The sequence below is a fragment of the Mustelus asterias genome, chromosome 6 (genome assembly GCF_964213995.1).
Source record: "Mustelus asterias chromosome 6, sMusAst1.hap1.1, whole genome shotgun sequence".
NCBI classification, from domain to species: Eukaryota; Metazoa; Chordata; class Chondrichthyes; order Carcharhiniformes; family Triakidae; genus Mustelus; species Mustelus asterias.
In genome coordinates, this window is record NC_135806.1 from 4629154 (window position 1) to 4654570 (window position 25417).

A 25417-nucleotide genomic window follows, 5' to 3' on the forward strand; every position below is an offset into this window, starting at 1 on the left:
TCTCCCTCACTCTCACCCCCTCTCTCTGTCCCTCAGACACGGCCTGCTCACACTCCCTCTCTCCGCCTCTGAGTCCCATTGAGTTTTCCCAGGGTGGTGTTTGCTGCAAACTTCTGGAGATTAATCTTCTGAATGGTTGGTGATAGTTGGAGGTCATATCCGTTCTTGGTCCAGGGATTTGTGGAAGGAATATTTTGGATGGTTTTTCTCAACATCTTCCTGTGAGGCAGCTACTAATTAAGCAATATTTAGCCAGCATTATTGTTTAATTGGACAGCTGCTGATAAGCACCTTGGTGCAAGCTGAATTCCAAGCGCACTGGCATATTTTTAGGTCAAAGGTTTCTCCAGTTTGCAAAGATTTGGTATAATCCGCTTGTTGTGGAGGTTGACTGAATTCAGAGAGATTTCTGACTATAAGGTCTGTCTTTTTTTTTTAACCACTTGTTGACGTGTAACGTGGGGTTTTGTAAAGAGTTTCTGTAAATGTTCATGTGGTTCCAGCTTCATTTCACTGATATAGCTCAGGGTGGAAACGGCAGGGGGTTGTGGGGGGGGGGGGGTGGTAAACTCATGGAGCAAAACACTCATCTACATCCCAGTTTGCAACTAGATCCACCAATGTTAAAGATGACATGGGTTTTTTCTCATGCCAACCTTGCATTTCAAATCATTTCATGTGAAGTGTGCGCAGGAGGAGACGATTTAATTTTATGTAGCACAGAAAATGTAATAATCAAATCTCTCAGCACAGCAGGGGTGGCACAGTGGTTAGCACTGCTGTCTCACAGTGCAGGGACCTGAGTTCAATTCCAGCCTTCAGTCACTGCGTGAAGTCTGCACGTTCTCCCCGTGTCTGCGTGGGTTTCCTCCGGGTGCTCCGGTTTCCTCCCACAGTCTGAAAGATGTGCTGGTTAGATTGATTGGCCACAGTAAATGTGTGGGGTTACAAGAAAAGGGCGGGGGAGAGGGCTTGGATAAGATACTCTCATAGTCGTTGCAGGGAGCCATTCAACCCATCGTGGCTGTGCTCGCTCTTTGAAAGAGACGATTTGTTCCACTTACCCAATTTATTGTTTGGAAATTGCCATTGAATCTCTTTCTCCCACCCCTTTCAGACCTTCAGAATGGGTGTTTTAAACCCTCCTGTCTCCTCCAGCCCCGTGGCTAATTCTCTTCAATCTGTGTCTCCTGGATATTTGAGCCTAAGGAAATTCCTGATATAAACTTCAATATATGACATGACCTTTCTGTAAGAAACCCACTGACACCGATTGTACCCTGTCTAAATCTATATATCCTTTGATGATAGATGTATGATGTTCTCACAAAGACAAAGGAACATCTCACTTTACAGCAACTGTTAGTTTTGATCAGTTTAAATTTATTGTTATAAAATCTGGGGAAGGTGGGACCTGTACAAACAGGACGGGGTGCACCTGAACCAGAGGGGCACCAATATCCTCGGAGGGAAATTTGTTACGGCTCTTCAGGGGGGTTTAAACTAATTTGTCAGGGGAGTGGGAAAGGGAGTTGTAGTCCAGAAGTCAGTGAGGGTGGTGAGGTATTGGGGAAGGTATCAGGGTCAAGGGTGGGTACTGGTAGACAGGAAGGTGGGTTGAAGTGTGTCTACTTCAATGCAAGGAGCATCCGGAACAAGGTAGATGAACTTGGGGCGTGGATTGGTACTTGGGACTACGATGTTGTGGCCATTACGGAGACGTGGGTAGAACAAGGACAGGAATGGTTGTTGGACGTTCCGGGGTATAGATGTTTCACTAAGTGTAGGGAAGCTGGTAAAAGAGGTGGAGGAGTGGCATTGTTAATCAAGGATAGTTTAACGGCTGCGGAAAGGCACTTCGTGGGGGATCTGCACACTGAGGTAATATGGGCTGAAGTTAGAAATAGGAAAGGAGTTTACTATAGGCCCCCAAATAGTAATAGAGATGTGGAGGAAGAAATTGCTAAGCAGATTATGGATATGTGTGGGGGTCACAGGGTAGTTGTCATGGGGGACTTTAACTTTCCAAATATTGATTGGAACCTTTGTAGGTCAAATAGTTTGGATGGGGCAGTTTTTGTGCAGTGTGTGTGGGAGGGTTTCCTGACACAATATGTGGATGGGCCGACTAGAGGTGAGGCCACATTGGATTTGGTACTGGGAAATGAACCGGGCCAAGTGTTAGATTTGGTTGTGGGAGAGCAATTTGGAGATAGTGACCACAATTCGGTGTCTTTTGTTATTGCAATGGAGAGGGATAGGGCCGTACGGCAGGGCAAGGTTTACAATTGGGGGAGGGGTAATTATGATGCGATTAGGCAAGAATTAGGGGGCATAAGTTGGGAACAGAAACTGTCAGAGAAAGGAACTAATGAAAAGTGGAATTTTTTCAAGGAACAAATACTGGATGTCCTTGATAGGTATGTTCCTGTCAGGCAGGGAGGAAATGGCCGAGTGAGGGAACCATGGTTCACAAAAGAGGTGGAATGTCTTGTGAAAAGGAAGAGGGAAGCTTATGTCGGGATGAGGAAACAAGGTTCAGATGGCTCGATTGAGGGTTACAAGTTAGCAAGGAATGAGCTGAAAAAGGGGCTTAGGAGAGCTAGGAGGGGACATGAGAAGTCCTTGGCGGGTCGGATCAAGGAAAACCCCAAGGCTTTTTACTCTTATGTGAGGAATAAAAGAATGACCAGGGTGAGGTTAGGGCCGGTCAAGGACAGTAGTGGGAACTTGTGTATGGAGTCAGTAGAGATAGGCGAGGTGATGAATGAATACTTTTCTTCAGTGTTCACCAAGGAGAGGGGCCATGTTTTTGAGGAAGAGAAGGTGTTACAGGCTAATAGGCTGGAGGAAATAGATGTTCGGAGGGAGGATGTCTTGGCAGTTTTGAATAAACTGAAGGTCGATAAGTCCCCTGGGCCTGATGAAATGTATCCTAGGATTCTTTGGGAGGCAAGGGATGAGATTGCAGAGCCTTTGGCGTTGATCTTTGGGTCCTCGCTGTCCACGGGGATGGTGCCAGAGGACTGGAGAATGGCGAATGTTGTTCCTCTGTTTAAGAAAGGGAATAGAAATGACCCTGGTAATTATAGACCGGTTAGTCTTACTTCGGTGGTTGGTAAATTGATGGAAAGGGTCCTTAGGGATGGGATTTACGACCATTTAGAAAGATGCGGATTAATCCGAGATAGTCAGCACGGATTCGTGAAGGGCAAGTCGTGCCTCACAAATTTGATAGAATTTTTTGAGGAGGTAACTAAGTGTGTTGATGAAGGTAGGGCAGTTGATGTCATATACATGGATTTTAGTAAGGCGTTTGATAAGGTCCCCCATGGTCGGCTTATGATGAAAGTGAGGAGGTGTGGGATAGAGGGAAAGTTGGCCGATTGGATAGGCAACTGGCTGTCTGACCGAAGACAGAGGGTGGTGGTCGATGGAAAATTTTCGGATTGGAGGCAGGTTGCTAGCGGTGTGCCGCAGGGATCAGTGCTTGGTCCTCTGCTCTTTGTGATTTTTATTAATGACTTAGAGGAGAGGGCTGAAGGGTGGATCAGTAAATTTGCTGATGACACCAAGATTGGTGGAGTAGTGGATGAGGTGGAGGGCTGTTGTAGGCTGCAAAGAGACATAGATAGGATGCAAAGCTGGGCTGAAAAATGGCAAATGGAGTTTAACCCTGATAAATGTGAGGTGATTCATTTTGGTAGGACAAATTTAAATGTGGATTACAGGGTCAAAGGTAGGGTTCTGAAGACTGTGGAGGAACAGAGAGATCTTGGGGTCCATATCCACAGATCTCTAAAGGTTGCCACTCAAGTGGATAGAGCTGTGAAGAAGGCCTGTAGTGTGTTAGCTTTTATTAACAGGGGGTTGGAGTTTAAGAGCCGTGGGGTTATGCTGCAACTGTACAGGACCTTGGTGAGACCACATTTGGAATATTGTGTGCAGTTCTGGTCACCTCACTATAGGAAGGATGTGGAAGCGCTGGAAGGAGTGCAGAGGAGATTTACCAGGATGCTGCCTGGTTTGGAGGGTCGGTCATATGAGGAAAGGTTGAGGGAGCTAGGGCTATTCTCTCTGGAGCGGAGGAGGCTGAGGGGAGACTTAATAGAGGTGTATAAAATGATGAAGGGGATAGATAGAGTGAACGTTCAAAGACTATTTCCTCGGGTGGATGGAGCTATTACAAGGGGGCATAACTATAGGGTTCGTGGTGGGAGATACAGGACGGATATCAGAGGTAGGTTCTTTACGCAGAGAGTGGTTGGGGTGTGGAATGGACTGCCTGCAGTGATAGTGGAGTCAGACACTTTAGAAACATTTAAGCGGTTATTGGATAGGCACATGGAGCACACCAGGATGATAGGGAGTGGGATAGCTTGATCTTGGTTTCAGATAAAGCTCGGCACAACATCGTGGGCCGAAGGGCCTGTTCTGTGCTGTACTGTTCTATGTTCTATGTTCTATGTTTGCATGCTGAGCTCAGCTTTATTCGTCTGATTTTTCTTGCCTTTGCTTCCTCTGATCGCACAGTGTTGTTGCATCATTGAAGTGTGGGATTGGGTTATGATGCGTCAGACGCCCCCAATGCCTCACGACAAAATGATTCTTGAATTTAGATGGAATTGATCAGGATTCCTCACCAACCTCCCCCGCTCTCTGGTCCAGTGTGGAACCTCTTCCAGTCCTGCTCTGCAATTGTTAACAATGACTCAGTGGGTCTCTCTCTCTCTCTCTGCCTCTCTCTCTCTCTCTCTCTCTCTGCCTCTCTCTCTCTCTCTCTACCTCTCTCTCTCTCTCTCTCTGCCTCTCTCTCTCTCTCTCTCTCTTTCTCTGCCTCTCTGCCTCTCTCTCTGCCTCTCTCTCTCTGCCTCTCTCTCTCTCTCTCTGCCTCTTTCTCTCTCTCTCTCTGCCTCTCTCTCTCTCTATCTCCAGTCTTTCTTTCTCTTTCTCTCTCTCTCTCTGCCTCTCTCTCTCTCTCTATCTCCAGTCTTTCTTTCTCTTTCTCTCTCTCTCTCTGCCTCTCTCTCTCTCTCTCCTGTCTCTCTTTCTTTCTCGCTCTCTTGCCTGTTTTTCTCTCCCCTCACCCCGGACGCCACCATCACTATCTCCATCTATCCACGCTGCACTGTCAGAGATGCTGACTTTCAGATGAGACTGAATGAAGTCCAATCTCCCTCTCTGGGGGATTTCTACATCACGACTGCAAGAGCAACAGGGGGCTCTCCCTGGTAACTAGGCCAATATTTAATACCTCTACCAATGTCACTCGGGTAGACTCTCTGGCCTTTATCTGGCTGCTGTCTATGGGAGCAAAGTGACTGCTGGGTTTCCTACATTACAGCTGCAACTACTACTTCTTTGACAGTAAAACGTTTTGGGAAGTAGTGAAAGGTGCTATATAAACGTAAGCTATTTTCACCTCCATGGTTGTACGGCCACTTCTCCTGCTGCTGTGTCCTGGAGAGATTAAAACAGGATGATTGGCAAGACAAACGGAGGTGGTTATGGGACAAATACAGAAAAGAAAAGCTGGGTCGAGAGGAGGTGTAAATGGCAAAAGCAATTGCATTACCAGAACATGCTGTCTAAAAATGGGTGCACTGGTTATGATCTGAAATTATTTGAACATTAGAATCCTTTTTTAAAAAATTATTTTTCAAGTTTAAATTTACAAATTCTCCATCTTAAGATGCTGCTTAAATCCTAGCTCCTTGACGAAGCAATTGGTCGCCTTTTCCATTGTGGTCGTGCTCTTGTTAATCCTCTTAGGATGTTTTCAACTTGCAAGACAGTATATAAATGCTGTTTGGAAGTTTTGTAAAGTGCAGTTGAAATAAAAGACAATTCTCACACAACGTTAAGAAAGGAGCTCTGCTGGGAGTTCTTCATCCTTCCAGCCAAGTTTTAGCACTTTATATGGAGATGACCCACTTCTCTACAAAGATGGGATCCTTTCGAAAGAGGCTTTGACCTCTCCTTGCTAAACCTGCTTTCTGCTGATTGCCACATTCTCCTGAAAGAAATTAGAAAATCAGAAACTAGGGGAGATCAGAAGGGGTGTCATAAATGAAAGGTCGCCATTATTATGTTCAATAGGGAATTAATTCGGGAGCAGTGTATTTACTCGGAGGGGGGTGAGAGTGTGGAATTTGCATGGAATGCTTGCAATGAATAGCAGAGATGCATTTAAGCGCATGAGAATAATTACTGGTGGATGTTTTCCTCTGCCAGTCCTCCCTCACTGTAGACCCTGCTGCTTGTCCACCCAGGCTTTAATCTGCCATGGCGACAGTGGGCCATTTTAAACCATCTCTGGACTGGTTTGGGCCTCCACGCAGCCACCCCGACATCAGTGGGGTCACCAAGAGCACCAAACTACAGCTTAGCGCAGTCCAAACAATCAGTTACATTATCGAGGAGTGTCCACTGACTAAACTTGAAGCCAGGCTCAAAGAACTTAATCGAGCCACTGACAAAGCTATTGATTGGTTCTGTGACTATGGACGTGCTAAGTAGGGGGAAGCTAGATAAACATGGGAGGAAGGAATAGAAAGGTATATCATAGAATCCCTGCAGTGCAGAAGGAAGCCATTCGGCCCATTAAGTCTGCACCAAATCTCCAACAGCATCTTACGCAGGCCCACCCCCTCCACCCCATACCTGTTATTCCAGATAATTATCATAACCCACATATCTTGGGGCACTTAAGGGACCACTGCCAATGCACCTAACCTGCACATCTTTGGCGTGTGGGAGGAAACCGGAGCACTCGGAGGAAACCCACGCAGACACAGGGAGAATGTGCAAACTCCACACAGACAGTCACCCAAGGCTGGAATTGAACTCATGTCCCTGGCGCTGAGAGGCAGCAGTGCTAACCACTGTGCTAAGCACTGATGGATTTGGGTGAATAGTGGGAGAAATCTCGTCTGGACCATTAACACCAGCATGGAGCAGTTGTGCCAAGTGACCTGTTTCTACATTGTAAATTAAATGTAACTATTACATATTAGGAAGTATATCTGTCATGTCAGAGGGGGTGAGAGGCTCATAAGAGGCAAGTGTATTGTTTGGAAGTTCTTCAGTAGTAGGGAAACCTATGGGTGGCACAGTGGTTAGCACTGCTGCCTCACAGCGCCAGGGACCTGGGTTCAATTCCCAGCTTGGGTCACTGTCTGTGCGGAGTCTGCACGTTCTCCCTGTGTCTGTCTGGGTTTCCTCTGGGTGCTTTGGTTTTCTCTCTCAGTCTGAAAGACATGCTGGTTAGGGTGCATTGGCCGTGCTAAATTCTTCCTCGGTGTACCTGAACAGGTGCCAGAGTGTGGCGACTAGGGGATTTTCACAGTAAATTCATTGCAGTGTTAATGTAAGCCTATTTGTGACACTAATAAATAAACTTTAACTTGTGCTTTGAGAATGAGTGAGTGAAGATGGCAAAATGAAAGCAGTGAGACTTTCAGGACAGGTACAAAACTAAGCAAGTTGTGAGGGGTAGGATACAGTCGGGTGCATTCATCTGTATGAGTATAGCAAACATTGCTTTTTTTAAATGAGATTAGCACTATATCCATGTGCATTACTTGGTGAAAGCAAGGTTCAGGAAGGTGAATTGCCATCCATTGCTTGGTATACATTGCCCTTGTACATACACAGTAAGAAGTCTCACAACACCAGGTTAAAGTCCAACAGGTTTATTTGGTAGCAAAAGCCACTAGCTTTCGGAGCGCTGCTCCTTCGTCAGGTTCGTCAAGTCACATTGTCTGTACCTTTAAGTCTTGATTACCTGTAAAGACTTGCATTCCAACCATTATTTTATGAATTGAGTCTGTGTCTTTATATGCCCTGTTTGTGAACAGAACTCCCACTTACCTGACGAAGGAGCAGCGCTCCGAAAGCTAGTGGCTTTTGCTACCAAATAAACCTGTTGGACTTTAACCTGGTGTTGTGAGACTTCTTACTGTGTTTACCCCAGTCCAACGCCGGCATCTCCACATCTTGTATATACAGCCAGTGTTGCCCTTGCTGTAAAAGTGCTGGGTTCTAATGACTGGTGACCAAGGACTTGGAGCAACAATAGTCTGTACGCTTGAGTAACTCTTGTATGCTTCTACTCTGCCCACGCTCTGAGGAGAACCCTTCCCCTCCCTGGTCACGTGTAGCCAGGTCAATACATGACCACTCGATCTACACTTGCTACCTTCACATCATCTCTGCATCGACATACAGCCTGTTGTCTTTGAATTTGGCTGCAGTGCACTGTTGTGGGGGCCTGAGATAGTAGTATTGCCCATCTGTACAGAGCTGATTGATCCTAGTTCACATCAAATATCTCATTTTGTCTCATTTTTACAGAGTATGGAAAAATAAGCCTTGAAATACTTTGCCTTCATTGGGTCCAATTATATCTGGGTGTAAAATGCACCATTGTATATTAGAATAGACCAGAGCCTGTTGGAACTTGTAGCTATTAGATTTCAGTTTTCCCCCATCTCTGAGCATTAACCCTGAATGTTTCCATGTTAATACTAAAGGAATAAGGTACTTATTTTGAACTTTTTGTACTAGAAAGCTGATTAAATATATGCAATCATTTTGCATATTTGCACATTTATTTTGTGATTTTTAAAGCTGACACAGCAAACTATTCTTCACTTGGCTTTGCATCGAGTTTTCGAGGTGAGAATGGAATTACATTAAATTTGCTGCCACAGAAACAAGTCATTCTCTTCCAATGGCCCAAACTGCTGTTTGTGTTCCACATGATCTACCTCACCCAACTTCCATCGTGCTACACGGTTTTCTGCTGCCCCTTGTGATCTCTCCATCTATTCCTGTCTCCCTCAGGTATTCATCCAGCTTCCCCTCTGTACCATTCACCTTGACCACCCCCTGTGGGAGTGAGTTTCACATTCTCACCACTCTCTTGCATGTAGACTTTTCTCCTGAATTCCCTAGGGAATGTTAGTGACCATCTTTTATTGGTGGCCTCTTGTTCTGCTGCCACCCACAAGTGGAACATCTTTTCTACCTTTCCCCTGTCAAATGATTTGATTTATTATTGTCGCATGTATTAGTATGCAGTGAAAAGTATTGTTTCTTGCGCGCTATACAGACAAAGCATACCGTTCATAGAGAAGGAAAGGAGAGAGTGCAGAATGTAGTGCTACAGTCATGGCTGGGGTGTAGAGAAAGATCAACTTAGTGCGAGGTAGGTCCATTCAAAAGTCTGACGGCAGCAGGGAAGAAGCTGCTCTTGAGTCAGTCGGTACGTGACCTCAGACTTTTTGTATCTTTTTCCTAATGGAAGAAGGCGGAAGAGAGAATGTCCGGGGTACGTGGGATCCTTAATTATGCTGGCTGCTTTTCTGAGGCAGCGGGAAGTGTAGACAGAGTCAATGGATGGGAGGTTGGTTTGAATGATGAACTGGGCTACATTCACGACCCTCTGTAGTTTCTTGCGGTCTTGGTCAGAGCAGGAGTCATACCAAGCTGTGATACAACCAGAAAGGATGCTTCTATGGTGCATTGCTAAGGGACATGCCAAATTTCCTTAGCCTTTTGAGAAAGTAGAGGCATTGGTGGGGCTTTCTTAACTATAGTGTCAGCATGGAGGGGCCAGGACAGGTTGTTGGTGATCTGAACATTTAGAAACTTGAAGCTCTCGACCATTTCTACTTTGTCCCCATTGATGTAGACAGGGGCATGTTCTCCACTATGTTTCTTGAAGTTGATGACAATCTCCTTCGTTTTGCTGACATTGAGGGAGAGATTATTGTTGCCGCACCAGTTCACCAGATTCTCTATCTCTTTCCTGTACTCTGTCTCGTCTTTGTTTGAGATCTGACCCACCATGGCGGTGTCATCAGCAAACTTGAAAATGGAGTTGGAGAGGAATTTGGCCACAGTCGTGAGTGTATAAGGAGTATAGTAAGGCTTGGGGGGCATCAGTGTTGAGGATAATCGTGGAAGAGGTGTTGTTACCTATCCTTACTGATTGTGGTTTAGGAAGTCCAGTCGCAGAGGGAGGAGATGAGCCGCAGGCCAAGGAGTTTGGAAATTTTTAAGACATCAATAGATAGGTTCTTGATTAATAAGGGGATCTGGGGTTATGGGGAAAAGGCAAGAGAATGGAGATGAGAAAAATATCAGCCATGATTGAATGGCGGAGCAGACTCGATGGGCTGAGTGGCCTAATTCTGCTCCTATGTCTTATGGAAATGAGTTTTGTTGGAATAATGGTGTTGAAGGCTGAGCTGTAGTCCATAAATGCTGTTGTAATTTTAAAGTCCGCAAACAAGTTATCCCCTCAGCATTCCCTTTTCTAGAGAAAGGAGCCCCAGCTTTCCCTGATGGTTGGAACCTCTTAGTTATGGCATGTTTTGAGGGACTATACCAATTCCCTGTGAAAAGATGTCACCAGTTCTACCTTTATAAGGACCATTTTTGGTTTTGTGCTTTTTGAATGTACTTTACGAGGTAAATGAAACCTGCATTTAGTTAATGTGAGGAAGCTGGAGGCTGCACTCAAGGACAAATATCCTCCTGACGTCTGTTAATGAGTAGCTAATTGTTTTTTCACACTGTCACAAGATATTCAATTGAAGTTTCAAATTACACGTGTTAATTAATGTATTAATATATGGCGCTGTGAAACAGTGTGATCTGTACACACTCGCAACCTTAGAGTTTGGGCCACTTGTTTTTGTTGGGTTCAGGTATTCTGCATCACCAGAATCTACAGTGCAGGAGAGGCCCTTCAGCCCATCGAGTCTGCAGCAATGCATAAAAGGCCCCGACCTGCTCACCTAATCCCACTTGCTAGTCCTTGGCCCATAGCCTTGAATGATATGGCGTGCCAAGTACTTTTTAAAGGGTGTGAGGCATCCCGCCTCCACCACCCTCCCAGGCAGCGCATTCCAGACCGTCGCCATCCTCTGGATAAAAAACATTTTCCTCAAATCCCCGCTAAACCTCCCACCCCTCACTTTTAACTTATGTCCCCTCGTAACTGACCCTTCAACTAAGGGGCAAAGCTGCTCCCTATCCACCCTGTCCATACCTCTCATAATCTTAAGCACCTCAATCAGGTCGCTCCTCAGTCTTCTCTGCTCCAGAGAAAAACAACCCAAGCCTATCCAATCTCTCTTTATAACTTAAATGCTCCATCCCAGGCAGCATCCTGGTGAATCTCCTCTGCACCTCCTCCAGTGCGTTCACGTCATTCCTATAATGTGCTGACCAGAATTGCATACAGTAATCCAGCTGTGGCCTCACCAAAGTTCTACACAACTCCATCATGACCTCTCTGCTTTTGTCATACCCCGAGTGATAAAGGCAAGTGTGCCAGATTCCTTTTTCACCACCCTATTAACCTGCCTTCCTGCCTTGGAGACCTGTGGACAAACACGCCAAGGTCCCTTTGTTTATGATGGGAATTTAGAAACCAGGGTCTTAAAGACACGTTCGTAAAAGACCTAAATAACAGTAAAAATCCAGGGCAAGATTTTGGGCGAAGACAATAAGCTTGAGACCTGTTGAGTGAGAAGCCATGGAAACACAGAAGGAGAGAGTTGCAAATTGCAAGGGAGTTATTTTCCTGAGTTGGTGTGGGAGGCCGATTGTCTTTCTATGGAACCCAGGCCAGAGCAACCAGGATCACGGTCTCTGTCAGAAATTTAAATGCTACTGTTGCCGTGGCAACCACCAAACATCCAAATGCCCTCATTTCCAGTCAGTGCTAAGCTTGTGGGAAAGTCTGTCATAGCCAGACAGGAGCAGAGGAATGATACTACTCTAGGTCACGGTAAAGGACCAAGTCACAGCTATGCATCAGGCCAAGGTTGTGCCAGATCGAAAGCTAGTCCAGGAGACTGGAACTCCTCAGATGTGCACATGATGGATTTGGAAACAGGAGTTTGTTGTTAATGAGCAGGAAGATCAAGAGTAAAAAGCACATTGGACGGAGAGAATAATAGGGCTGAAGATATAATTATAGTGATCACAGTAAAATGAAAGCTGGCAATTCACAACTTATTGTTGATACAGCTGCAGCCATGTCTGTGATCTCAGAAGGAGAATACAATGTCATCCCTAAGTTACATTGGTGTGAAACTGATTAGATATTCCAATGTTAAATGAAGTTAGTGTTAGGGTGGAATATGACAAAACATCCTATTTCTTGGCATCGATTGCAGGAGCAGGGAACATAACCTTCCTGAAGGGCAGAAATTTGTTTAAGAAGATGCAGTAAAGACAGGCTGAGTTATTTACAGTGAGGCTCAGTAAGGGTACGCCGGACATTAACAAGATGTGAGGAAGGAAGGCGGCACGGTGGCACAGTGGTTAGCACTGCTGCCCCTCACAGGGTCCCGGGTTCAATTCCAGTCTCGGATGACTGTCTGTGTGGAGTTTGCACATTCTCCATGTGTTTGCGTGGGTTTCCTCCGGGTGCTCCAGTTTCCTCCCGCACTCCAAAGATGCGCGGGTTAGGTGGATTGGCCATGCTAAATTGCTCCTTAGTGTTCCAAGATGTATAGATTAGGGGGTTAAATGCTTGGGGTTACGGAGAACAGACCTGGGATTGTTGTCAGTGCACACTCGATGGGCCGAATGGCCTCCTTCTGCACTGTAGGGATTCTATGAACTAGTAAAATCAGGCATCACAAGGCTGAATCTAAGATGAGGAACAATATACAGCTGACGCTTTGCAAAGCCTTATACACTGCTGAAACAATGAGGGAAGAGTTGGTGCAAGATTGTGAAGTGTGTCTCAGAATGAGAACCGATCCACCCAAGGTTCCCCGATCCCACGGTCAAAACACAAACCTGTGGGAACAAGTACTTGTTGATTTTCTTGAGTTGGATGGGAAGGAATACTTTTGTTTTGGTTGATTCAATGTTGAGTCTGTGCTCTATACCAGAACTACTGAGGTTTTGAGAAGTCGGTCTGCTATTTATGGGTTAACGGGAGGCAATGGCCTACTGGTATTATCGCTAGACCATTAATCCAGAAACTCAGCTAATGTTCTGGGGACCTGGGTTCGAATCCCGCCACAGCAGCTGGTGGAATTTGATTTACAAAAAATATCTGGAATTAAGAATCTACTGGTGACCATAAAACCATTGTCGATTGTCAGAAAAACCCATCTGCTTCACTATTGTCCTTCAGAGAAGGGAATCTGCCATTCTTACCGGGTCTGGCCTACATGTGACTCCAGAGCCACAGCAATGTGGTTGACTCTCAACTGCCCTCGAGCAACTAGGGATGGGCAATAAATGCTGGTCAGCCAATGATGTCCATGTCCCACGAGTGAATAAAAAAAGGGATGTTGGAGTCAAATAATAGCCCGTAGTTTACATCAGAAGACTTTGAAATCGTTCTGAGAAAGAATGAAGTCAAACAACTCATAATACCAGCGTTTCACCAAGCATCGCATAGTGCTGTAGAAAGTAGTGTACAGTTTGTGAAGTATTTTATAGTATTTTATAGGTGACAAGTTGGGTACTAATTCTCATGTTTCTCTTCAACAAAGACTAGACAATTTTCTGTTCTCTTACAAGATAACCCCACAGCCTACACAGATTGTTTTCCTTACAAGTTAGTGTTTCAACACGCTCCCAGAACAAAAGCTTGGCGTGCTCACACCTGATGTCAATCACAAAATAAGAGAAAAGCAAGACCACGAAAATGCATCCTGCTACATCAGGCGTGAAACTTGGAGAGGGTTCAGTGCTCGTCAGAAAATCATGGTGAAAAACCAGAAACTCAGCTAATGTTCTGGGGACCCGGGTTCGAATCCCGGCAGATGGTGGAATTAGAATTCAATAAAAAAAATATCTGGAATTAAGAATCTACTGATGACCATGAAACCATTGTCGATTGTCGGAAAAATCCATCTGGTTCACTAATGTCCATTAGGGAAGGAAATCTGCCATCCTTGCCTGGTCTGGCCTACATGTGACTTGAAAAAAATTTTCTGTCTGTGATTGGAGATTGGTGTAAAGAGAATAGGAACATTCAAATATCTTGCGAAGATTGGAGAGAGATTCCATCAGTTTCACATCTATTATTGGTTGAAAGAGGAAATTTGACAAGGGGAGGGGAGCATGATAAACTTTTCCTCCTACAGCCCAAAGTGAAAGCCATGAGGAAGTGAAAAGTCGGCAGTATTACAGAATTCGCCAGTTGTTCAAACAAAGTAAAGGTCTTTGATTAAGACAAATATTAAGTGGAAACAGAAAATGCTGGTAAATCTCTGCAGGTCTGACAGCATCTGTGGAGACAGAATAGAGCCAACGTTTCGAATCTGGATGACCCTGCGTCAGAGCATTTACGAAGGGTCTGCTCTGACGAAGTGTCATCAACAACACCCTGAAACAGCCCTGACAAAAGGTCATCCAGACTCGAAACGTTGGCTCTATTCTCTCTCCACAGATGCTGTCAGACCTGCTGAGATTTTCCAACATTTTCTGTTTTAGTCTCAGATTCCAGCATCCGCAGTAATTTGCTTTTATTAGATATGAAGTGGATTTGGTAGTCCAAAGTTCAATTTGACACAAGGCGTTGACATTGAGAGTGAGGAGTTAAGCTAATGCAAATGAAGGGGGATACCCAACAGAAAGAGAGAGAAGCCAGAACGATTAATTGAAAGAATGCAGGAAGGAAGAAAAATATCTTTCTTTTGTCAAATGATATTTTTGTTGAGCAGATACTGTGTTGGGGGAAAAACATTTTTTTTATTTACATGTAAATTATTCTGATAATTTCAGTCATGGATATTTTGGTTGTGGTTACAGCAAAAACAAATGCAACCCAACCTATTAAGTTACAGGTATTAATATTAATTTAGTCATTGTATTCTGGCAAATTATGACATGTACATTAAAATGTAAAATGTTGATTTTTTTTGAAGTGGGGAGGGAGTGTAAAGCTGCCCCTTCTGATGGGAAGGTGTAATTATTAATTATTAGTGTCACAAGTAGGCTTACATTAACACTGCAGTGAAGTTACTGTGAAAATTCTCTCGTCACCACACTCCGGCGCCTGTTCGGGTACACGGAGGGCGAATTTTTAACATGGCCAACGCACCTAACCAGCACGTCTTTTGGACTGTGGGAGGAAACCCATGCAGACATGGGGAGAACGTGCAGACTCCGCACAGACAGTGACCCAAGCCGGGAATCGATCCCTGGCGCAGTGAGGCAGCAGTGCTAACTGCTGTGCTGCCTTAAAGAACGTTGAACAATAGCTGCTTCATGCGAGTCCACATTGTTAATCTTTTCTCCATGTAATACCCAATGGGGCTGGTGGCTGAATGTTTGGTCAAATGGGTAACTTGTAAGTACTGCCTTTAACAGAGGAAGTTGGAGAGGTTCGGGGAGGGAATTCTACATTTCAGAGCCTAGGCAGCTGAAGGCAAGGGTGGAGCGATTATAATCAGGGATGCTGAAGATATCAGAATTGGAAGAATGCAGATATACCAGAGAGTTGCCTGGCTAGAGTAGATGAGGGATAGGGGATGGGGGACCGCCATGGAGAGATTTGTAAGCCAGGATGACCAACAAGCTTGGTACATACAAGGCTGTTTTGAGTTGCTATCAGGAAATGCTTCAAGATGCTCAAAAGTTTAGAATATACTCCCAGGTGAGAATAATGAAGACAACTGTGAAAATCATGTAAGAAACAATTGATTGCTTCAGCAAGGGCCATTGGGATCTCCCTAGGTGGATAGATGGGCTGAATGGACTCCTCCTCTGTAATTAACTTGTGAAGGATGCATGTCAAATGTCTCTGGCTCGCCTTTTAAAAGCTTGTGTCAATTTTTTTGTGCAGTCGCCTTGTTCAACACTCTCTCTTTAAAGAAAAGTAAAAGGGTACAGCATGAGGGGGGATCTCACAGAGACTTATAAAATTCTAACGGGACTAGACAGGATAGATGCAGGGATGATGGTCCCGATGGTGGGGGAGTCCAGAACCAGGGGCCACAGTCTGAGGATTCGGGGTAGACCACTTAGGATGGAAATGAGGAGACATTTCTTCACCCAAGAGTGGTGAGCCTGTGGAATTCATTACCACAGGAAGTAGTTGATGCCAAAACATTGAATATAGTCAAGAGGCAGCTGGATCAAGCACTTGGGGCAAATGGGATCAAAGGTTACGGGGAGAAAGCAGGATTAGGCTATTGAGTTGGGGGATCAGCCATGATCGTGATGAATGGCGGAGCAGGCTCGAAGGGCCGAATGGCCTCCTCCTGTTCCTATCTTCTATGTTTCTATTCAGTAAATAGAAAATTCTTTTGTATTTTTTTGCTTCCTTGGTTTGTAAATAAAAATGTCACCTTGAAAGATTTTCACTGGATGAGTTTCCTGTATAATAAGGATTATTTTAAATCCCAAACACTCTCGTTTTACAAAGTTGCCACCTGCGTAATGCCCATGCCATGCTCCTTGGTGGTTGGCGTTGTTTACTGGGGCTGAGAGTATGGATGGACACATGGCAGCATGATATCATTGCTGTAACATAAACCCGGCTTAAAGAGGGGCCCAAAGAGGCAACTTGACATCCCTGGATATTGAGTTATCAGGCAGAATAGAGAGGGGATAAAAAAAGGTGAGGGTGTAGCATTAGTGGTTGAAGAATCAATTATAGCTGTGAAGAGGGATGATAAATTAAATGAGGTTGTGAAATGAGGCCACCAGGTTTGAGCTCCAAAATAATAAAGGGGCAGCCACACCGCTGCGAGGATTTTATAGACCCCCAAAATAGTGAAAGGCAGTTAGAAGAGCAAATATGTGGACAGATTTCTGAGCGCAAAAACAATGAGGTAGCAATCGTTGGAGACTTCAACCACCATCGATCAAGTGATGTGGAGATGCCAACGTTGGACTGGGGTGGGCACAGTAAGAAGTCTGGCAACACCAGGTTAAAGTCCAACAAGCTTATTTGGTAGCACAAGCTTTCGGAACGTTGCCCCTTCATCAGGTGAGTCCTCCACCATATCAAGTGGGATACAAATCTGAAACTGCATTGAAGAGAAGGTTTTTAGGCAGCACGTATTCTCGCTTTGATTTCCTAATTTTTTACTTTGCCCCGATACTTTCTATACTCCTCTTAAAATTTCTACAGTCTTAAGCTTTTAGTGATTTTCATAAACTCCCCCCACCCCCACCCCTGTATGCCTCTGGTTAGTCATGATGTGGAGATGCCGGCGTTGGACTGGGGTAAACACAGTAAGAGTTTTAACAACAGTTGCGACTTTAACCTGGTGTTGTTAAAACTCTTACTGTGTATGCCTCTGGTTAACCAGGGGGCTGTAGGTTTGGCAGTACCACCTTTATTCTTTATGGGGACGTGTCCACACTGTGCCCATAGAATCTCTCTGCTGAATGCCTCCCAGTGATTTGACACCAATTTCTCCTCTAATTGCTGTTTCCAGTCCACTCTTTCCCAGCTGATCTCTCAGCTTTGTAAAATTTGCCTTCCCCCAATTTAGAACTTTTACTCCTGCTCTATCTTTGTCCTTTTCCATAAAGATGTTAAATGTAACTATATTATGATTGATATATCCAAAACGCTCCCCCACTGCTGCCTCATCCACTTGCCCAGCTTCATTTCCTAAGACGGAATCTCGAATTGCGCTCCCTCTTGTTACCTGCCATTTCAGAGGGCAGTTAGGAGTCACCACATTGCTGAGGTTTTGATATTCTATGTGGATCAGACAGGATAAAGGTGGCAGATTTTCTTCCTGTTTAAAGAAACCCCGATCTGGGCTTCAGCAACCATCTGCCAGCGACATGGTCACCATTACCGCTACAAACTCCTTATTCCAGAAAGTCAAGTATTCCTGTTTGATTACCAGCTCCAGGTCTCACGTTGTGCAAGCTTTCCTAATGGTTCAGCTCATCAACAGCAAATACCTTTTGGTCAAAAATTAATATTTATTTATTAACCATTAGCAAAACAAGCAACTTATTCTTGTACACGGAGTATTTTCACAGTGAAGGCTCGAGTCAGTCTCGAGACGATGAGTGAAAGCCACTTGGCAAAGAACCAGTTTATTTTGTTCTTCGTGGGAGGACAGAATAAGTGAAAGTGGAATGAGAGAGAGAGTTGCGAATAGCAATCGGAGTTGTAAAAGCATTGGTACTTTCACTCCCAGCTGTCCATGAGAAAGTCAGTCCCTGGAGTGTTTTGGGAGTATGAGCCAGACACTCGTGAGAGAGCGAGGTTATTGGGTGATATTGGCCAAGATAAGAGATTGTTTTTATAAGATAACAATTGTTCTTATCACTCGGTTAATAAACGGAGTCACCTGCATGTATGTGCGGCTGGATTCTTCTTGCAAAGATGTTGGTGTGTGAATAACATGGGCTGCTTTTAATAAGCAAATTAGCCAGTCAGTTCAGGGGTGTAGAGTTACGCTGTGAGTTATAATCGCCAGAATGTGCTGGTCAATCTTATCCACTCTTGTTGTTTTATACCAAGTAAAATAGCTTCTCAACCTCCTTGGAAGAACTTGCTGGGTTTGCAGAGTAATTGGCCATTACACTTGTCACAAAAAATCCACTCTGGTAATTAAGATGTTTATATGAGCTACTGATTCTATTTCAAGATATTAATATTTTATGTATTTATTTTTCTCTTCCTCCCACTTTCCCCCTTCGCACTCCCTCTATCAGCCCTCTCTTTAAACCAAGGCCCTGTTCAAATAGATTTTAAAGATCCCATGACTATAGTTCAGTATAGATTAAAGGTATATTACGGTTTCACAGCCAACATTACTCCCAGGTCAATAGCCACCCAAGGAATGGATGTATTTCACATTGCCGTTTGTGAGATTTTTCTGTGTGTAAATTGGTTGCACTTGGGTATTGGCAGTTGCCTAGGAATGGTCTGGAATCTCCGGGAATTGAAGATTAATCTCTAGGACACTGCTGTGAGCGATGGCGAGGAGATAAGCCATTGGAAGGGTGTTTGTGTTTTATTTTCAGTAAGTCAGAAGCATATTGGAATCTGTGGACGAAATAGTCTGTGTGAGTGTTAAGAATCACCCAAGAGTACTCGCTTCCTCATTGGCCACGGGGAATGCAGGGTGCGATGATTGACATGTTGGGCAGCAAATGGGGCAAGTGTTGAGGAGTGGTAGCAGCAGGAGGTCATGTGACAAGCCTCCAGGAATACAGTCACCCCAGAGTTGGTAAGTGCAGCTGCACTTTGTAGCATTTTGTTACGTGAGGGGCGTGGCTTTGTTTTGAAGGTGTAATGAGTCTGTCCCCTTTACACTGTCCTCAACCACCAAAGCCATACAGGGTCCGCCCCTGGCGCTTTAGGGCGTACACCACATCCATGGCGGTCACCGTTTTGCGCTTGGCGTGTTCAGTGTAGGTCACCGAGTCCCTGATCACATTCTCCAAAAACACCTTCAACACCCCGCGGACCTCCTCGTAGATCAAGCCGGAGATACGTTTGACGCCTCCGCGGTGAGCCAGACGCCTGATAGCAGGCTTGGTAATGCCTTGGATATTGTCGTGGAGCACCTTGCGGTGCCGCTTGGCTCCGCCTTTACCAAGCCCTTTACCACCTTTCCCTTTACCTGACATCAATACCAAACGACGTAATGAGTCGCTGCGTGAAATGTGGCTTTCATTTATTTTTATCCCCTTCCTGGTGACCTTCGACACCTGAATCATTTGATCCCGAGAATCATTTGCATCTAAAGAATACTAATCAGACTAAAAGCGATATGATTTTCTTCTCCCTGATCAGTAACAAGTGGACAAAGGAGGGGGGGGGAATATTTAAATAAAGCGAAATGGGGGAGAGAAGATGAATCATTTAATTGGTGTAATACCAGGTGTGACTCAGGTTGAGAATAAAACTATAAATGACTTGAAACCGGACATAATGTTCTATTTTGGAATAATTGAAGATAGGAGATCCAAATTGTACTCGCTGGACTGGTAAAATTGTCACTTGTTATCTGTATTTCCTGTAATGCAGATAGCATGTTACTTAGAGACTAGCATTTTTCAATCATCTCTTGGCACTATATCTCACAGCAACATGTTACTGGGCCTCCCTATTCCAAACAGCTCCCCAAAAATTTGTCAATTTTGTATTTACTTAATCTCTTTGCAATTGCCACAAACCCTATTTTAGTTTACCTAATTTCTAGACTATTTTGGTCACAATTGCACAAGTTAGCATTGCTGCCTCACAGCGCCAGGGACCCGGGTTCGATTCCTGGCTTGGGTCACTGTCTGTGCGGAGTCTGCATGCTCTCCCCGTGTCTGCGTGGGTTTCCTCCGGGTGCTCCAGTTTCCTCCCACAGTCCAAAGATGTGCAGGTTAGGTGGATTGGCCATGCCAAATTGCTCCTTAGGGTCAGGGGGACCTGCTAGGGTAAGCGTATGGGGATAGGGTCTGGGTGGGATTGTGGTTGGTGCAGACTTGATAGGCCGAATGGCCTCCTTCTGCATTCTAGGAATTCTATGAATCTGTCATTCTCACTCTTGATTGGTGCCCAATAGAGTGGTGGGTTGCACTTATAGAATCACAGCACAGAAGGCCACCCAGCCCATCGTGCCATCCAAGTATCAGATTACTGGGGAGGATGGTACTTAAAAATAATTGAATGGAAGTCTCAGTTCTTTTCCCATGGCCCTGCAAGTATTTATCCGCTTGCCTTTCTGAAAGTTATTATTGAATCAGTTTCCACTGCCCTTTCAATGCATTCCATCCCACAACATGTCCCTTTTTTACTTTTCATGGACATATTTATTACAAAAACTCTTTAAAATTCAACAAACCTCAAAACATCAGTCTTTTTATATTTAAAGGAAGGATCTGGGATTTGATTCAAAAGCTGGGCGAAAGAACAGCTTAGCTCGAAGTTTGAAAAGTCCAACACAAGTCAGCGAAACCTCAGCAGCTTCAGTTATTTGTGCAGCCTGGTGGGCTCCTGTTTGCCAGTCTAAGTGAGCGGTGAACTTTGTCCCTTGATTTATTGCCCCTGAAATAACTGTCCCAAAATACAGTATGATGAGCCGCTGCGCAGGTTCATTAGTGCTGTTTGCTGTGAGTATTACAAGATTAAAGCATAGTAGATAAAGTTTCTTCTTGATACTAGCCCTGTTGCTAATGTGCTGCGAGTTAGTGCTTTGCCGGCTGCTTCAGATGTTCATCCTGATTTAATTAGACATTATCATGCGAGAAGCCATTTGAAATATTTGTTTCAGAATCACCTGACTACCTTTTGGGCCTAACCCGCTTGATTTACTAGTGCTGGTCTCTTCAAATACTGCATATTCCTGTAAAATTACAACTGCAGCGGATGGTCTATTGATTTTTATAATTTCAATATAAATTCAACATTTCTGACCACCTGTGGTGAGGAATTTCAGCATCAAGAATGTATGTCCTTTCTAATCTTTCTCTCTTGCCTCCGATTTCCCCTCTCACTCTTTGTATCAGCTGAGGCTAGTGCACTCTCTCTTAGTCTTGTGTCAAGTGGGTTGTGGTCTCTCAACGGAATTCACCGAACAAGAAACTAAGCTAGACAATCTGGTCATTACCATGTTGCTGTTTGTGGGAGTTTGCTGTGTGCAAATTGGCTGCTGCGTTTCCAACATTGCAACAGCGACTAGACTTGAGGTATTTAATTGGCTGTAAAGTTGGCAAGGAAATGAGAGTCTCTTCTTTTTATTTCCTCCTCTCTTTCTCAGAAGGAAATTGTTAAATGCCGAAACCAGTCAGTCTTTTTTTTATTTTGGGACCTCGTCATGCGATGAGACATACCCACAACATGTGAATTGGCTTTTCCAGTAAACCCAAACTACCTGCATGATTATTTGCCTGCAGTGTTTGAGTATTTGATTATCAAATGCTCGTCGCCCAGCGGAAAGGGCCATGCAGGCGTTTTCCACTTTGGAAAATTCAAAGGTGAAGAAACGGACCTCGCAACATTTTGAGGACTCTGTCAATGTGGAATGAACGAGTCGTCCGTATTCTATACGTGACCAGTTTCTGTAAAGCTCAGTGTGGTTTAGTCTTGCACGAAAGCCGCACTGTTAATCCCGGCATCAGATTCGAACTCCATCCCAGAGAGATTCCGTGAGTATTTTCAGGACATTGAGACTGACTTCAATCTTTACCACTCGATGTTTAATGGCTCCCCTGTAGGGTGTGTGTACATGCCCAGGCGCCAACCTCCATTCTGTGCCAACACTTTCTTAAAAATCTGTTGTCTTGCCCTCTCTTCAGGTGGTTGTTGGGATCTTAGGCTTTTAGCAAAGCATTGTCTTCTGTTCACGCTAATAAATACCATGAGGGGCAAGAGCGCAGGGCTATGGAGATGGGGGAGAGGGAGATAATTGGGTGGAGAGTTGGCACAGGGAACGGTGGACTAACTGGCCTCCTGCAGGGCAGGAGGGATCTATAAATAGCTGGCCAGATCCTGGAGGCGATTGTTCCACACCGGGTTTTGATGTTGGATAGCGCACCAGCATCAAAGTGTGTTTCATTTTCAAAAGAGCCGAGGGATAAAGCTAGATCAAAATGTAAGCGTTTTGCAGCAAAATTATCATTTGACTTGGTAACCATTACTCTTGATGTTGCAGAGAGCTTCCTGAAGAATTAATGAGCGTCTTTTCTATTTGTTGTAATCATTTGGATTTCATCATTATGAAATAAGGCGAATTTTTTAATAGGCAAATTGAATGGAATGTAAAGTATGCCAGCTCATTAAGTGTTTTCAAAGTGGATGAAAGGGTGCGGATTTAATTGTTAACCCAGAGTTGAAATATCTGGATCACAAATAATTACATTAGCTGGAGTTATACCTTTCCAAGCTGAGGCTGCTGCCACCATCCTGTGTAAAATCTGATGTGATAACGTCAGATTGCAAACACACTATCTATAAGTGCAACCCGCCACTCTACTGGGTGCCAAACAAGAGGGATATTGACTTGTGCAGTAGTGTCCAAAATACCCCCAGAAATAGGTAAACTAAAATAGGTTTGTGGCCAATGCAAAGAGTAACTAAATACAAAATTGACAAATTTTGCAGGAAGATAATTGTTTTTCAAAATGGCGGATGGGCTGGGGACACTGGCATGTTAAGTCAATTGGCTCAAAGATTACAAAGTAGGGATTTCTATGATTTCGATGAACACCACTCGGTTTCTCAATCGCCTTTCCAATTCTTTATTCTAATCTCAAATCTGTTTGTGGTCCTGCCTATAGCATTGAAGATTGCCCTGGTCAAAGATGCCCGTGTCCGCTCTGTGTTCAACACACTGATCTCTCCGTTCCTCCCCTTATCACTTCTCCACAATCCACACTCTTCCTCTCCCTGCATCCATTGGAATCTTTCTCTTTATTTTAGTGGTTACTGGGCCTGATCTCTGCTGGTCATCAGCTGCCAGCCCTCATTCCACTTAAATACCAACTGGTCCTAAATTCCATCGTATTCCCATACCCTGTGCTTGCTGATTCCAGTTGCCTCTTGACCCCAAAGACATGGAACTCAAAACCCTCATCATGGTTTACAATTCCCTGTGATGCCTTGCCCCCTGGAGCTCCTTGCTTATTGTGTTGGACACTCTCTCTTGCATCATCTCTCTGACTTGCACTTTTCTTTCCCATACACCTCTGCTCAGACCCTCTCTCCAACCACAACTTCAGCCACTACCTGCTGTTGTTTGACATTCATTTTTTCTCTGAAGTATCTCAGGCCATTGAGCTTGTTAAATGTTATACAAATGCCTTAAGATGCTTTTTTTGAATACAAGCCAAATGAGATCTTAAAACTGGGCCTTCACGCTTCAGGATCCTGTGCCTATTGAAAAGTGGAGAGCAGTTAGAATCATAGAATCTCTACAGCTCAGAAGGAGGCCATTCAGCCCATTGAGTCTGCACTGACAACAATCCGACCAGGCCCTATCCCTGTAACCCCACATATTTACCCTGCTAATCCCCCTGACACAAAGGGGCAATTCAGCATGGCCAATCAACCTAACCCGCACATCGTTGGCGTGTGGGAGGAAACCAGAGTACCCGGAAGAAACCCACGCAGATACGGGGAGAATGTGCAAACTCCACACAGACAGTGACCCAAAGCTGGAATTGAACCCGGGTCCCTGGTGCTGTGAGGCAGCAGTGCTCACCACAGTGCCGCCCCAAAGTTACAAAGGTGAAGTTTTTAATCTTCACAAATTGATCTAATTGCCCCTCAGTCAAAAGTTGAAAACACTTGAAGGAATTTGCGATCATGGTAATGTTGAATACTTTGCATTTATCTGATCTCAATTGGACCTGTAGATGTTGCCTTTCGTGTGATTAAATGAGAGCAGAAGTAGTTTGGATGAAAGCTTTTCAGATGAGCAAAAAGGTGATTTTCCATTTACGCTTCTACCATTTGATTCTAGGCACAGGTGTGAAAAACCTCACAAATGTTGCACCTAGGACTGCGGGTAATGTCTTGAGATGGATAGGAAGCAAAGAGTTGGCATAAATGGGTCTTTTTTTGATTGGCAGTCAGTGATTGGTGGGGTTCCGCAGGGATCTGTGCCAGGACCCCAACTGTTCACATTACATATTAATGATTTGGAAGAGGGAACTGAATGCATTATCTCCAAATTTGCAGATGATACAAAGCTGGGTGGGGGGGTGAGCTGTGAGGAGGATGCAGAGATGCTTCAGCATGATTTAGACAGGCTGAGTGTGTGGGCATCTGCATGGAAGATGCAGCATAATGTGGATAAATGTCAGGTTATCCACTTTGGTAGCAATAATAGAAAGACAGATTGTTACTTGAATGGGTGTAAATTGAGAGAGATGGATATGCAACGAGACCTTGGAGTCCGCGTGCATCAGTCGCTGAAAGTAAGCACGCAGGTACAGCAGGCAGTAAAGAAGGCAAATGGTATGTTGGCCTTCATAGAGGATCTGAATATAGGGATGTTTTGCTCCAATTGTGTAGGGTGTTGGTGAGGCCACACCTGGAGTATTGTGTGCAGTTTTGGTGTCCTTATTTGAAGAAGGATGTCCTTGATATAGAGGGATTAGAACGAAGGTTCACGAGGCTGATTCCTGGGATGGCAGGTCTGTCATATGAGGAGAGACCAAGTTGGTTAGGATTATATTCACTGGCGTTGAGAAGAATGAGAAAGGATCTCATAGAAACTTATAAAGCTCTAACAGAGTTAGACAGGGTAGATTCAGAAAGAATGTTCCCAATGGTGGGGAGTCCAGAACTAGGGGTCATAGTTTGAGGATAAGGGATAAACCTTTAGAACTGAGGTGAGAAGAAATTTCTTTACCCAGAGGGTGATGAATGTGTGGATTACAATGGACTTTTTAATCCTGGTTAGTTTGTCTTTTTTATAAATTACAGTTTTCGTTGCCACTGACACGC

General features: G+C 44.5%; 2 protein-coding genes across 24 annotated transcripts in view; one reads left to right on the top strand and one right to left on the bottom strand.

Moving 5' to 3' along the window:
- The window catches only part of pip5k1ba (phosphatidylinositol-4-phosphate 5-kinase, type I, beta a), a 178008-nt gene that overhangs the window by 48351 nt on the left and 104240 nt on the right, over positions 1-25417 (top strand). The window lies entirely within an intron of this gene.
- LOC144495250 (histone H4-like) lies at positions 19291-19602 on the bottom strand. Its single transcript, XM_078215316.1, has one exon. The coding sequence runs from the start codon at positions 19600-19602 to the stop codon at positions 19291-19293; it is 312 nt and encodes a 103-aa protein (XP_078071442.1).

What these genes read in the sequence shown, in the direction of transcription:
- LOC144495250 (XM_078215316.1), bottom strand. Translation starts at nt 19,602, where the DNA reads ATGTCAGGTAAAGGGAAAGGTGGTAAAGGGCTTGGTAAAGGCGGAGCC.